Below are 15,863 nucleotides of genomic sequence, written 5' to 3'. Positions count from 1 at the left end.
GAAACCTTTCAATTATTAATATCCATGGGGGCATGGCTGTGCCAAATTGTTTTTTAGTGGTTTGGATGTGAGTAGCACTAAGTGCTCTGGGCAATACTGCAATCGATCCACAGTGTCTTTGCTCTTCAAGAGCACACTTGGGCAGCACAGCTCGGATCAGGCTCCTGAACTGGTGCCTCACACCAGTAGACTTGTTGGGGGATGTAATTTGTATGGTCATTCCTGGGGTTAGACAGTCCCACCTGTGGATGGGAAGAATGTGGGATCTTTCTACCAAGTGTCAGAACTGTAGTAAAATAAGTATGGCTCCAAGAAGTGTCAGATTTTACTGGGAGAAGTGCTTGAGCCTACCATTTTTCATCTACTAGAATGCTGTTTTGTGTCATCAGGGAATTGGAGGAGCTCAGTAGTTAGTTACATAGAGACTGTAGACTGGAACATGAGGTGTCCACTCACTAAGAACATTTTAATGAAGAAATATTTTCAGAATCAGTGTTTCAGAGTGGGAAATTTGAATCAAATTATGGGCCACTTAAGTAATGATAATGTCAAAATGTCAAAATGATCATATAATTGGAAAAATTTGCCAAATCACACATTTAAAACTTTTTTAGAGCCATTTATTCTATCCATATTTACTAAAGGTTTTATGTGGATAAAGTGGAGGAATTTCAGTATGAGGCACAATGTCTGTCTGATATTTAATATCAACAGGTATAAAATCTGTGGCACTTTTTCACTGGGCACACACAGGTCCAATCAGATAAGCTCCTCTTAGTGGTCAGACAAAAACACACACACACACATACAGAGAGAGAGAGAGAAAGGAAAAAAAAAAAACAATCATCTGACAATTGTAGAATACATCACCACAACAACACAAGACCGATACGATGCAAGAGAATTTTATTTTTCACACATTTTCACCTACTACCTCCCTTTTTTCTAGTTTTAATGTTTAGTTCTGCTGATTATAAGCAGCACACAGCTGGTCCTGAATTGGCCAACCAAATACTTATTAAGAGGGCCTGTTAGATTTTTTTTATCCATTTACAGCAAGAGTCTAGTCAAAGGACTTTAAAAGTTTTAAGAGCTACCAAATGTCTCCCACATTGATTTTTCATAACTCCGAGAGGCCTCTTTATTTCACTGATGTTTTTGTGGAGCTGACAACATCAAACTGTTTTCAGGTAGTATTTCCTCATGGTGGAAATGCCTATGATTGCAGTTCTACAAAGTGAAAATCTAACCAATACACCATCAGATCTGATCAGTATAAGGATAGGTTCAGAATTTTTTGACTTTGTCTTAAAACAGTAGTCGGGTGACCATATGAACATTTAAACAGCTCTTGTTTGCTGTATTTATTGTTCCTGGTCATTAAAAGATCCTTCCTAATGTGCTTCCAGTGTAAGACATGGAGGACAAAATTCACACTCATTGTTCTGTGCAAAAATATGTTTCAGAGCTCATCTGAGGCCAAGCCAATATGAGGCTTTCGCAGTCAAAGTTAGAGAAAATCAAGTGCATATCTTTCAAAGTTGCAGCCGTTTCAGTTTGAAATTCTTTCTTTGTGTTCACAGAGACTGTGTTTGCTTGTTGAGCTGTAGTAGCAACAAAAACAGAGAATTTTCCTCTGAGAAGACTCACTAACTTTGAGACATATGCACTTGAATTGTCGAACTCTAGATAAACTGTGGAATATATTTTACTGAAAATTAGATTTTGTCCCTGATTACTTACACTGAAAGAACATAAGATGGGACTGTTAATTTCCAGTATGAACAGGAGGAATAATTACGAGTTCAATCTGTTTGATTAGTCATACAGGCAACAGACTAATGTTTTAAGGCAGGGTTCATGCAAATGTGATAAACTGCAGCTGGGCCAATTTACATCTGCAGTCTGAATTTGCAGTGACCCAAAGTTTTGGACCCATGACACTAATTTGCAGTATCTCCTAATGTAACATCTTAGACCATGCAACCGTGGTGTTTCCAGTTTTAATCTGACTGGAGACCTTTGTCAGATGTCATTTCCCTATCTAACGTACCTTTTTTCTCCCTGCTTGCTTGTCACTTTACAAAAAAGCCTTGCTACACAGCTATGCTAAAATTACACATGGGACACCAGATTTTTACTTCAGTTTGCACATTTCAACTGGTTGTTGCTTTTCCTCTTTAAGCACAAGCCAGCATCTCACAGTCATGATTTTTGCTTCTTAGGACTAAAAGAAATCATGTGTGTATGTCCTGCTCTTGGCTAGGGTGGGAAATAAAACAAGAAGATAAGCGTCAGGCATTTTCTATTTGATTTGAGCATCGTATTCTAACAACCTATCACACAACAGGCATTAACAAGACAACAGCTAATCAGGCAGCAGTTTTTGGCCTGCACCTCAGAGTACGATACTCACCCATTTTCTGTCACAAAGCACTGTTGGACCCACCTGCGATAAGTAAGAAACATGTGTGTAACTGGCAAGAGACACGAAAGTGAGAGTGAAAAACTCACATAATCCTCCATATAGGAAATCGTTGACAAGAAAGGTCACACCACGTCAATTATATGGAAGTGGTTTGGTTACTTTAAAAATGACAAAACCCAGAAAAGATGCTCTACAAAATATATCGCCGGTTGGTACCAACAAAGAGAGGAAACACAACAAATCTTTTCAATCATATGAAAAGGTTTAATCCGAGCAACCATTCAGAGAATATAAAAATGCTGGTTGTTTGTCCATCTACACCAAGTCCTACTACCGGAACTGTGCCAAAACAAACATCTATCATGTCGTCTTATGCATTTCCCCATATGAGTGGATTTAGAGAAAGACGGAAACAGATTAAAGTGCTCGACTGTAGGTACGAACTGTGTAATTTGCACTTCTACAAAGAAGGTTCTGTGAAAGAAATTTGTGATCATAATATTCTGTGCAATAGGTTTTTGTTTTATTGTTTTTGATAAGACACAGCTCAGGTTAATTTTAGTTAAGAGAGATAAAACATGTTTGCATGATAAATTGTTACTTTATTTTAAGTGTATTTTCAAATTTTAACTAATTAGACCACTTTAGGCTTCAGTCATTATAGGATATTTTTCAAACTCACAGTTATATATTGTGATAAATGTCAATATTGATCAATATGGACAAAAGAAAAATTTTGATTATATTTTTTACCATATCACCCAGCCCTATGCTCTAACCAGTAATAATTGTAAAATGGATAGTTGCGGTACTTGATTATGATTGGCTGAGCCACGTTTGAAGCCAAGTGTTCTTAACTCACTGTGTTCTAAAATCACTGTAAATCACAGCGTCAGAGGGCTTATTGTTTTCCTATGCATTGCCTATGCATCCTCCAGGGTTAATAACCGAACAATTAAAAAGTGAATTCCAGCTGGCATTGATCATGACTATGATTTCCACCACTACAGACATGTTTAGCAAGTGCCAGTGTGGAGCTAGTACACTTCAGCAGGTAGATCCCAATTTAGTGACAGGAAAAACAGCAGGTGAAAAGGCAGTTTGAGTCTGAAATTGAAGAAAAATGTCATTTTGAAAGTCTTGCCAACTATTGTAACTTGCTCACATACTCACACTTTCCACTTTACCATCTCCTTTGCCATTTTTAGTTGATCAAAATATTTTAAAAAATGTATGAAAATTGAAACCAAAAAAAAACAATAACCAAAAATAATAATAATAAAAATTACTGGTTAAAAATCAACAATGGAGTCACAACAACATTTGGATGCATGTATAAAATTCTGGTATTTTTTGGTTATAGTGGTGCAATGTTTATGTCAGTGTAACATACCAATAACAAGTTTAATGAGGTTTACAAGAAATATACGAGTGGTAGAGGCTGGTGCATTATAAACCAAGTGATGGTCATCAGTTTGAAATCCCAGACTTGCGGTGAAAAAGGGATGGAAATGAGAAGGGTATGAGCTGACAGCCACCCTGCTTGTAGGACAAATCTGGACCTTTACCAATGTGAAAATGAAATACAGAATTTACCATTTATAGCAAAATTGTTTTCATGAATACTTTTCCTGTGGAAAGAATTTTGGAATCGTGTACTATGCATCTCCTGCAGCACCAAGCCATTAAACAGATCCTGTGGACAGCTCCTTGTGCTGATAGATGTAGATGTAACACTTGCTCCTTCATTGCAAGATATCTCATTACCTGCTGACTGGATTTCTAAAAAAAACAAACAAACAAACAAACAAGTAAGTTAATGGATTAATAACAAAGCTACTTTAACTTAGATCATACCTGTAACAAATACACTATTCCATAGTGTTACTATATCAAAAGGTAATCACAGCAAAACAATATTCCTTTCTAATAATTTTTGTCATAAAGAAGCCATGGTGTCCCAAAACAACACATTTCATTCTTAGAAACTTGTGTTTTCTGTACTCACCTTTAATTTTAATGGTTATAGCGAGACCAAATAGCTTTATTGGGAGGTGCTGTGACAAAATAATTAATCACTGAGATAATGATCCATTAAAGTCCACATCTGTCAGAACTTTACTTAAGTGTAAGTATGTTGCAGCAGCTGTAATCTGGGGATCTGCACACATGCAGGGACAGTGTGGCAAGCTTGAATTCAAACAAACATTTTCTTTTTAATTCCAAATAATAATTATTTAAATAATTATAAGGATCAGAGCAAAGCTTATGCATGCAAAGATCACATCTGCGTGGCTGGTAGAATTGATCCCATTGCCTTTTTGGTAGAGTTTGACAGTCAGCCATTGTGTTACATATAAATGAATACATCATAATACTGTATTGCTGTGACTGGCTGAGAGGAGGGGTGTATGATTTGTATGAGACAACTTGATAAGTGTTTTGCACAGGAATATCAATTCTCTGACAACCTTTTCTCTTCCCTCTTTTCTCACTTGTGTTTTGTCAGGTTTCAGACAGCGGAGGAGAGAGGTGCATTGGGAGTCCAGCAGTTCTCCAGAGACCTGTCCTCATCTGGTCGAGTCCATCCCCTGTGAGGATCCTGCCTGTTACTTGTGGCAGGTCCAACAAGAGGGAAGTTGCATTCCCAATAAACACCCCTGTGGTCCTGGAACTGCAGTCCAGAATGTGACCTGTGTCAGCTCTGAAGGTACTGTCCTGAATTTACATCATAGAGGAACAGTTCACATTAAAATTAAAGTGCCTCTCACTTACCAATCACTTAGCACAGAGTGAGTTTTTGTTGGTCATTCAGAATGGCCTTCTTCAAGCTGAAGCCCACTTGAGGGAATTTTTTTGAGGAAATATGCTTGTAATATAACTTGTTGAGAGTTACATGAGAATATCAATACCACTCTCTGTCATTTTTACAGTTTTAAAGTAAACAAAACATACAGTGGGCTTTAGAGGTACAGATAGTCGGATTCTGTTACTTTTGGAAAGAGCCAGGTCATCTCTTTCCCTCTATTTCTGGTCTTCTCTGGTCAAACTACTGTACTACAAAAAACAAGCAAATTGATCTTTAAAACTAGTCACTCTCTGTTCAGATACCTAACATTATGTTTCATTACTCAGTATTAGTCTTAGTACTGGTTCATTTATTTTTCTTTAAATGATTCTAACCACAACACTTATTCACAGTCATTTATTCGAGTAGAGCTACGACCAACTGCAAAATTCATCATGGCTATACCAGGGCCACCAGTTCTGTGGTCCGGACACACAATGTTATCAATAGCATTGTGATGCATGAACTATCAGGTATAATGTGATCTATTGTGCTCAGCCATATCATTATGATGGGTGATAGGAATATCAGTGTTAATCGAGCATGCATTATTCATGAGGGACCATTGCCAAGTTTATGGGCACAGAAAACACTGACCTGATTAAAAGTCAGAATCATAGCTTCCTACCAGGCATTAATTGCTAATTTCCATAGATTATAAAACTAATTGCACCCTTTTTTGCCTCTGTTTTATTATCCTGTCACAATGGATCATGTGTATGTTTATCAGGAAGGTAGACGATGGTCTAAATATATTAGCCAACAGAAGAGTCTAATGAGTTTTGACAGGATAACTAAGAATGTGAGCTTTGGTGGGTTTGAGCAAAAAGTCTTATGAAATTATCTGCAGAGGATTTATTGTTAGTGAATGTTGACAAGTTGTTCACTGTTGCTTCAGTAATTGGCTTATTGGATTTACCATTCAAGCATGTTGTGCTGTTTTCATATATAGTCACACCACTGTCAGGGCCAAATTTGCTAAGTGATGCAAACTATTGTAAGAAGCTCTGTGTTTTCACACAATGGCACTGTAGGCTGGAGTAGCAGTGATGGGCCTGTACCACTGACTACAAGCCTCACTGAGCATGCCAGTATAATTCACAATCTCACAGTTAATACTGTATGTATGAAAAGCAGTTAAAGGGATGGTATTTTAGTTATTTACAGTTGCTAAAATAAGTGTACAGCATAGTACAGTATAAATGTTTTGGGTTAAAATAAGTACTTCCTTAAAGGGTAGAGAACCTTTGGCATCGTGGTTATAATACACGCAAATAAAAGAAACAACACTGACTATTGATTTCACACATGAAACAAACAGAGGTCTGCTTTGTGTTTTGTGTCCTGTGTTTTGTTGACCCATTCACCAAGCTGAATCTCCTCCTAATTAGAATTTAATCGCACTTTATACCACGTCACCTCACTTTTTCCTTTGCTCTCATCACAATTACTACAGCTGTTGGAGGATGCCTGATAATAAAACATAACTATGAATCATAATAAGCTGCTTGCACAAATGACCTGAGGCCTGTACTACAAAGCGAGGTTACTGGCTTATCAGGGTTAACTTCAGGAGTAACTCTGTGACGTCAGGTGTAAATTCCTGATTAACCTGTACTACGAAAGGTGGATAGGTTTAACCCAGGGTCAGTTGCCATGGTAATTTACACTGCATCTCTAAACTGCTCCGAGCAGTTTATGTTGGTGGTTAACTCAGTGTTACCGTTGTTACTTCTACCTAAGTACCGGCCCACAGGTGGAACAACCAGTCGACTGAGAGAGACTGACTCCGTAAGGCGGGGTTGTCTAAAGCCATACCAAAATAGCAGTATTAATGATGGGAAATATTAAAGTCTACCACTTTATAGAATGCTTATATTTCATCCAGGTTCAGATTTCCACTGAGGCTGCAGCTGAAATACTAATAAAGAAGTTCATACTGAACATAACAGCATTACATTCATACATATACATATAACATATAATACAGCCTGATGTGCAGCACACTAACTAACTCTGGATTAAGTTAACACCTGACCGACTCCACTCACCAACATCTTAACCACCGTTGTAGTACCGTTTAACACAGATGGAGACAGCCAGGGTTTGTCAACCCTGACTTCCCTTGATAATCCAGAGTTAAATCAGAGTAGGTTAAACTCCCTTTGTCGTACAGGCCTCTGATTGATGAGTTTTTTGGGGGTTTTTTGCATCATATCATGAGTATATTTTTTTCTGCTTTTCTATTACATTTTTTAATGAACGGTTTTGATAAAATATGATTAATGAAAAATGATATTTGGTAATATGATGATCCTCGTGCCAAGGATTTGACACTGCACAGTTTGAACTCACTTTATTCAAATAAAATGCACCATTTACATCCTTAATACTTGATTAAACCCACTGCAAGTAATGTTCCAAACCCAGTACTGCTACTTCTTTCTTTAATGACTTGAACGGTGAACAAATGGAATACCAGATAATTAGATGACATGACAAAATAAGTCTGTTGCTATGTATATTATTTTTTATGATAACATCTCAGTGAGCCCTTTTGATCATGATTAAGTTTTGCTCCAGACATAATTTGCATTTAGTTACGTTTCTCTTATGCTTGACCTATATATTTGGTGGACCTTGGAGAAAGTAGCTGCTAATTGCAAATCTATATGAACATTTAGTCTCAAAATATTTGAATGCTCCGTCTTAGCTGCAAGTAAATATGACAGACACTTTGTAAGAGCAATATTGAAATGCTGAAAGAAAGTCAGGAAGACGTGTTTCCTGCTTTTTTCCAGTTATGAAAGACTTGCGACTCATTGTATTTCAAGCCTTTCATAAGGTCTGGGTTTATAGCTCTACCCCCAGAAGAATCCCAATATCAAACACAAAACAACATGAAGAATACATTAAAAAAATAGTTTCAATACACAGTTAAAATAAGCTATAATATTTTTACACATTTCCTTTTCCACCCATTATTTTGATTTCTGAATTAATACCTAAAAATAACTTTTCTGTTGCTTTAGATCATGTAGCACAAATTAGGGTAATATTATATGAGAGTTTAAGAAAATGTTGATGAAAGACATGAAAGACACAAACATTTTTGTGCATAATGAAGTCAAAATATTACGACGTGTAACAGGACAAACAATGGGAAGTTGATGGTTACAAATACATTTTTATAGATTTCAGTGAAATAATTTGACTTTCTAATTCACTCATTTATCATCTTGTATCCAAACGTAGGTTAAAGATTGAACTCTGTACACTTATACTAGGAAAATGACATGTTTTAAAGCAAGTTAAGTGACAGTTTTCTCAAACACCATTCCCCCCACATATTTTATTTATTTATTTATTTTTTTTACTACAGCTCCAATCAAAGCATGCTACATCTTACCCTGGAGGTAGATTGTTAATGTCATTATCTACAGCATCTTTAGATTCACTGTCCTGGTGTAGTTTTGCAGTGTCCCTATTCCAAGCAGAAGCTCTATTTCATTCACCATCCATTAGGTGCTTCTTTAATCCTTTTATGTTCTGACTTTTTTTTTTTTTTGGAATGAATCACATTATTGTTATTGTATTGAGACACAGATTTACAAATGCTCCCAGTGTACAGCTGATTTGATCAAAGATATTCAAAAGAAAGGTAGAAAAACAAATCCTGAGCCACAAAGATAATTGTTGCTGATGTTAACACATATTTACTTGCTCAACAGGAATAAGGGAAGTAGGTGTGTGAACTGGCAGTTACCATTTAAGATTGTAAACTTCAGTGAAGTGGCAGGCGCCCCAGAGATATGCAGTGTTTTCTCCACCTTACTTCCTGATTTAGTAGGCATGTGGTTTCCAGTTTCTCAGCATAAAGCTACTTTGCATTTCAAGCCTGAAAACTCATGAAGTTGTCTTATAAAAGTCTATGCCTGGCCTGTAAAGAGTCTAAGACAGCACTTTTTCAGCAAAGTTTATCTGATAGGGATTTGAATTATTATCTATGGCTGCTCAAGCAGAAAACATCTTCTATCACCTAAATAACAGCTTTTATTGCTTAGCAAAGACATGGGGTAATTCCTGAAACCACTCAGGTATGGATATAATGGAATAGACTGGCACGGGGGTGTTTATGGACATTTTGGGGGTCAGCCAGGAGGATGATCCAGGAGGATGGGAAAAACTCTACTTCTACTCTTACTTCTCTGAAGAAAATGCATCAGTCTGGTATGTTGCAAAGTCTGGAAATTCTTTTTGTTCTCTTAATGTTTAACCTTCTCATCATCTGTTTCCTGCCATCTGCTGGTCTACACCAGGTTCTGTAGATAAGAGACACAGCCCTCAAAGAATACAGAAAACATTGGAAGACATACATGGTATGTGCTTCATTACCTTCTTATCCAGAAGTCCACTATAGTTGTTATACAATATTAATCTAATTATTTAATCTATCAATTTCTAAGTTAAATACAACATGAAAAACTGTATTCATAAAGCTTTAAGTGAAGTCCAATTATAATTAATATAACAGTCTTGTAGTCTTTCTGGTATAGATGTTTAAGACTCTCACCTGTTAATACATGATGTGAGGGGTAATGCAATCATAACCACTATATAGCAATTGAATTTGACACTTTTTTGCCTTCAGTTAACTAACTGCATAATATTTTCAATGAGGAATAGTATGTTATTTTATTAAAATTGTGAAAGATAGTAGATCCCAGGTAGATCGGTGGCCTTTTCCCCCTGTTTTTAGCCAGCTAGCTAATTTTCAACTGCATTCCTTTGGCAAGATCTTTTGAGCACCATCTTGGTTATGGTGACAGCAGAGACATAGGCTGTTGATCCATATATCTGTGGCCTAAAGTTTTAAAACTTTAAATCATTTTATCTGCAAAATACAGTTATCATCATCATACTCAAGTTAGTACAAACACTGCAGTTTTGAGCTGGATGGAGGTATATCTAGAGTTGTTGCAAACTTAGTTAAAAATAATATGTTGTCTTACACAGGGAGGCACTTATTATATTCCACAGGATTTAATTGGGTTGTAAACTAGACCAAAAAATAAAAAAGAAAAAAGAAAAAGTGCTGTGTTAGCCTAACCCACTGGCTTTTTGCCCCAGGCTTAGTAAAGTTGTTTTGACAGCTCCCACAGCTCCCACTCGCTGCACAGTGGCCATACACACCAGCGTAGTCAGTCCTATTTCCCAGACTAACTTCCAACAGCGCATGCCAATTCAAACATGCTTGGTGCAGCTGCGACTGACAGCTGACATGGCAGATTTGACCCCGTGTACTGGCTAATCTCTCCAAATCCTACAGATAGGCTGACATCTCTGAACCTGACAATAACCCAGTAATATGGTTACCATCAGCCTGAAGTCTCTTTGGCCAACTGGTAAGCAGCCCTCAACTTGGTTGTGTGAATGGAACTAAGAATGAAATTTTAAAGTTACATGACTGACACACAAGTACAGCAAAAACATTAATTAATGACCCAGCCTACTTTGTCAGAGTCAGAGCAGCTTTAATGTTCACAGTGATTTTGTCCAATTTCCTTTGTTGCTTTTACCCGCCAGCTTTGTCTTAAAAACTGCCTGTGCAGAGTGGATGTTATTATTAACTTTGAAGCAAAGGCTAGGACTTACTTTTTTCTGTATCTACCTGAATAATAACGATGAGGAAGATTAATTGGTGGGTGGGCGAGTAGAATAGAAATCATGTTGAAATTACATGCAGGAGGCAGTGATATTATATCTGAGTAAGAGCCTCAACTACACATCCCTATATTAATAATGCAAAAGGACCCCTAGGGCAGCCATCCATTTGCAGAGTCCCCCCCTACATGCAGTCTCACACATACACTCATACACACTCACACATATACACAAGATGTGACTTTGGATTCATGTTATCATATTATTTCTCTTTAGGCAGTGTTTCCAGGCAAAGCTTAGTGTATCTTTTGTTAGTTTTGTTTGCTAACATACTGTTTTAATTAGTCCTGTGTGATTTGATTTTCAAGCAGAACAATTGTTGTTAATAAGATTTAGCTCTGTTTGTTAAAGGATAGTAAATACTTGACTTTTGACAATAATACATATAAACAATTTTCTAGTATGTCTAGAGAACTAGAGAGCATGTTATATTTTACATGAACACACATAAAAATGCATTATTTGTTTTTAATGTTAAACCTAGTGTTGTAATTGTGTGCCTGTTTGTGCTCTGCCAGCCTTGATCACACCAGTTTGTGTCACAAAATATAGCGTCACTTGCTGGCTGTCATCATCTTTCTGTTATTCCTACCTGTAAGTTCAGTGATGGTTAGTTCAACTTCAGGACGGCATAGTACTTCACTGAACTCGTGATTTTGGCTGGTTTTTGTGTGGTAGTAGATTTTGCTGACACTATTAAACTTTATACCAGTATTACGGGGGTAATGATTGACCATGTCAGGATACCAAAATATATTCCCACTGGGTGAAAAAGAGAGTGTGTTATACTATATAATTTATAATAAGTCATTGTATTGTTTTGTATGTATGGATTAAAAACAATGGAGGGAAAATTAATACAGTATTTATGACATTTATTTTGAAAGTTTCACTAAGTAATGCTTTAGACAAAAGTGAAGGCTATCTTTACAAAAATTTACATGCATTTTTTTTACAGATTTTTTCTATGTGCACCTTGTGTGCATATATAATACTTTTTTCCATATTTCTGTGAAAGTAAGGAGAAAACCTATGACTATGTTATCATGTCCTCTACCTAGGGGCTGGGTGATAAAACGATATCAGTATATATCGCCATAAAACATCTCCTCGATAGACATACATGATATGGTCGATAACAATACTGACAGAACTCATTTCACCCATGTTCTGACAGAAAATATCAAAAACCAATGATAATGAGAATAGCACCGCACCGAACCAATCATGTGCTGGAACAGAGTTAGAGATAGGTCAGGTTAGGTTGATGTACACAGCACAGAGCACAGGATTAGCATATGTGCTAATGTTTTGGGTACTGCAGCCATGCGCACCAGTACATCAGGAGGAGGGCGAGATAAAAGAGAAAACGAAGACAGAAAATGTTAACGAAAACTCGAGCGATAGCGTTACTGAAGAAGACGCCCCAACGGACACAGAGGACTGACAGGTACAGGGAGCTGGTGGTGTCAGACAGCTGATAAAAACTCTGCCCCAGAGTTGTCCCAGTAGGAAATATAAAATATAAATACAAGCCCGACTTAACGTTAGCTACTATCTGCTCTCTTTGTCTCATCTTTCTCTCTCTCTCCCTCTCGGCTCAACCGAGTATTTTGCAAATTTATAATAGGCTATTGCAGCAGCAGCAATAACTGTCCCTCATTGTCGATCTGTTGCTCCTGCAGTGCCTTCTGTGTGAACTGTAAGGCAGCTAAGAAAAGTGTAACAACTCGTCCACTGACATTCTGTGAGTTGAATCAGGGTCCTCCCGACTGATGTATCAAATAGTCGACATTTAGGGGGCAGCCCTAAAATTGACCTTATGGTATCTTCACATCTCACCCAGGAGTAAAAAGGAAACTCTAAGTTCGAGAGAAAAAGTGATTTAATTTATATCGATATGTATATAGATATTTTTTCCCACATCGCCCAGCCCTACGTGGAACCTAGGTTTGGTTTCTGTATTTGCCCAACTGGTATTTGCCTGCCATTCCTGTACAGGTAATACATGCTTCCCTAACTTAGAGTAAAACTTTCTACTTTGCAGTTCACATTTAAAGATTTTAAATATTGTCTTGCTGTATCTCATTGTCTATTTTCATATACCAAGTGCAAAATAGGTTGCTTATCTCCACAACATTTACACAGAAACTGTATAAATGATACAGTACCCCCTGAATGTTGGTCAGAAAGGTTGATTTACAGCATCTATGGCACATACCTTGTTTCATTTTCTGCTCACTTTGTCATTACCTGGGTGGGAGCCATGCTGAGCTAAGATAATGAATTCCCACACAGTTGAAAATCTTATCATCAGTTCAAAACAGTTATGTAAAGTATCAGTACAGTTCCTGTTCAAGTGCTGCAGCCTCCAGATCTCTGCTAAGTTAGGTGCATTTAGAGATATATAATTCTAAAAAATATTCCATGTCGAGGGTTTTAGTTTAGTTTTCTATGTTATTTTACTGTACTTTGCAATACTAACTCCATCATCAAATCTTTTGTCCCTATCTACAGACATATTTTCAATGCTGACAAATGAAAAAGTATCACTTGAGCATTGATCTCTGATTGTTAAGTCTGGTTGGAGAGCTGTCCATCCTGGACCACTTGCATCTTCACTGAAGTAATAATGCATCCCATACTGTAACCCATGTGACTTTACCATTACTTTGAGCAGACTCTCCTACTGTACACACACCAGTTACTTTGATGGCTGGATATCTCTGATGCTTTGACTTTATGGGCGAAAGATTTTCAAACTCCCCAAGGGAGTCTTTCACATCAATCGGATGAGAGGATGCCTTTGTGTGCTCTCTTCACTGCCCTCCGCTGCATCAAGGGTATTCGCTTGAAGAAGAAAAAAAAGACAAATTGATGACAAATCTGCCCTGGGGTTGTTATTGTTAAACCATATTCCATGATGTAGTGGCAGAGTTCAGCCAAGTTAATGATACTGTTGTGTGTGAACGTAGATCCAAAAACAATGCTTCGCCTGCTGTTGGCATTGTTTTGACATCAGGATGACATCCCTGTTTCTGAAATTGATCTCTCTCTCTCTCTCTCAGACAGAGAGACCATAGAGAAATCTGTGGCACTCTGCTACATCTGGGCAGGGTTCAACAAAAAATACAAGAAATGCTTTTTGACCAAGGGTATAATTCAGTCATTAATATTGTGTGAGAATATTTGTCTGTAATTTTAACGTGTAATCACACATTGTAAGAGTCATTATCATGTGCAGCAAAGAGAAAAGGCTCTGTCTTTCCTTTAGCTGGTTCACTCCTAAAAGAAGAGTTAACTGGGAGCTGTGATAAATATTTCATAACATGGCTCCAAGTTGAAGGCTGACGGATAGCTTTTAAAACGAGCTCAGAATACCAATGGGAGGGCCTTATAATTTTCTTTAAATAAAGTGAAATTCTGTTTGTGTTTGACAGAATTTTTCCAACACTTAGTGTAAGTAAGTGTAAGTAAGTGAGTGAGTAAGTATGCTTACTTCCTTGTTTGATGTGAATCTTTTATTGAAGAGTAAATCCATTTCCCCTGAGGATCAAAAGCATTTTGTAATCCGGAAACATTGCCAGTTTAGAAAAAGTGAATTTTAGTATTATTATTTGATCAATTTAAATAAATACGTTTAAAGAACATACTAACCAATTAATCTAAAGATGTATCTTCAACTTGCAACTTTTTACAACAATGTAGGCATCTTATACTCCCATGTTACCATATATATTCAGTTTGTTGCTAGATATGATTTAGCCTGATTAGATTTATACCTGGCAATAACAAACAGTGTCAACCGTGAGATCCAATCATGATCATTTCCCATGTCACAGCTGCACACTTCATCAGGTACACATTCTACCCTCAACAGAGCATGCTGACCTTACAGAAAATGGTAAATAACTGAAACACTAGACAACTGAGACAAGTTGTGCATGTCAACGTAGCTGACCACGTAGTTCTAGTTGTTAATTCTTTGTGAACTCCCTTTAAACTCACTTTCAGCTTTAACTTTTTAATAAGAACAAAACCCTGCTCACCTGTGGAGGTGGTTGGTGGATTTGGATTACAATCAGAGTGTCCTCTTGGTTGCTTTTGATATCTGCTTTTTTATGTGGACAAGAGCTGTCTTGTAATCCTGTAATCTGATCAGCCGAAATGCAAGATAGTGATGCTTGTTAGAAATAGGGTCATACCTCCTTTGTGCTTGTCATTTGTAATTTCATTCATGTCCCTTATCTGGATACAGATTTTATCCCAGTACCAATATGTGTTGGTTCTGAGATTCGTGATGTGCAAGGGGTCTTCAGATCTTGATTCTAAAGATCAGTTTGAAGCTGATGTTTCCTTTTATTATCTTAACTTGTCTTCCTCAGGGGAAGATCTGCCCATCACCCACTGTGCAGGCGACCCTCCACCCACAGAGGTCATCTGCGAGGTGGCCTGTACTGCAGATTGTGTGGTTGGCTCCTGGTCCTCCTGGTCTCCCTGCTCACACAGCTGTGCCACTAAGACCTCAGAGGGCCGCCAGAGCCGCACACGCACTGTGTTGGCTATCCCAGGGAAAGGTAAGGCAACATTCCCTCTGACTTTGGCTTTTCACCCTAAATGTTGCTGTGTTCATTGTTGTGGTGTTTTTGTGCTTAATTTAACAGACATGGGTGTCCAGTCTACAAAATGTCACTGGCATGTTTTATTTTCCTTAGATTTTCTGTTGATGAAGCAAGGCTTTTTGTAGGTCTGAGGGTAATTTTGTTACACACAAGGTACTAATTAAATACTAAAATTTACATTACAAAATTACAAAAGCAAATATTTCCATACAAGGGAAGACATGAGGTTCAGGAGAGATAT

The 15,863-nt window shown here is 37.4% G+C and overlaps 1 protein-coding gene across 2 annotated transcripts in view; it reads left to right on the top strand.

Moving 5' to 3' along the window:
* thsd7ba (thrombospondin, type I, domain containing 7Ba) overlaps nucleotides 1–15,863 on the top strand; it is a 147,222-nt gene that overhangs the window by 75,956 nt on the left and 55,403 nt on the right. For both annotated transcript variants that reach the window (XM_018682007.1, XM_051070232.1), the window contains 2 exons: nucleotides 4,938–5,138; nucleotides 15,386–15,577. In XM_018682007.1, the coding sequence (XP_018537523.1) occupies nucleotides 4,938–5,138; nucleotides 15,386–15,577 (393 nt within the window). The remainder of the gene's footprint in view (nucleotides 1–4,937; nucleotides 5,139–15,385; nucleotides 15,578–15,863) is intronic.

The sequence above is a fragment of the Lates calcarifer genome, linkage group LG1 (assembly GCF_001640805.2).
Source record: "Lates calcarifer isolate ASB-BC8 linkage group LG1, TLL_Latcal_v3, whole genome shotgun sequence".
Lineage (NCBI taxonomy): Eukaryota > Metazoa > Chordata > Actinopteri > Centropomidae > Lates > Lates calcarifer.
This window is presented reverse-complemented; position numbering and strand designations above follow the sequence as displayed.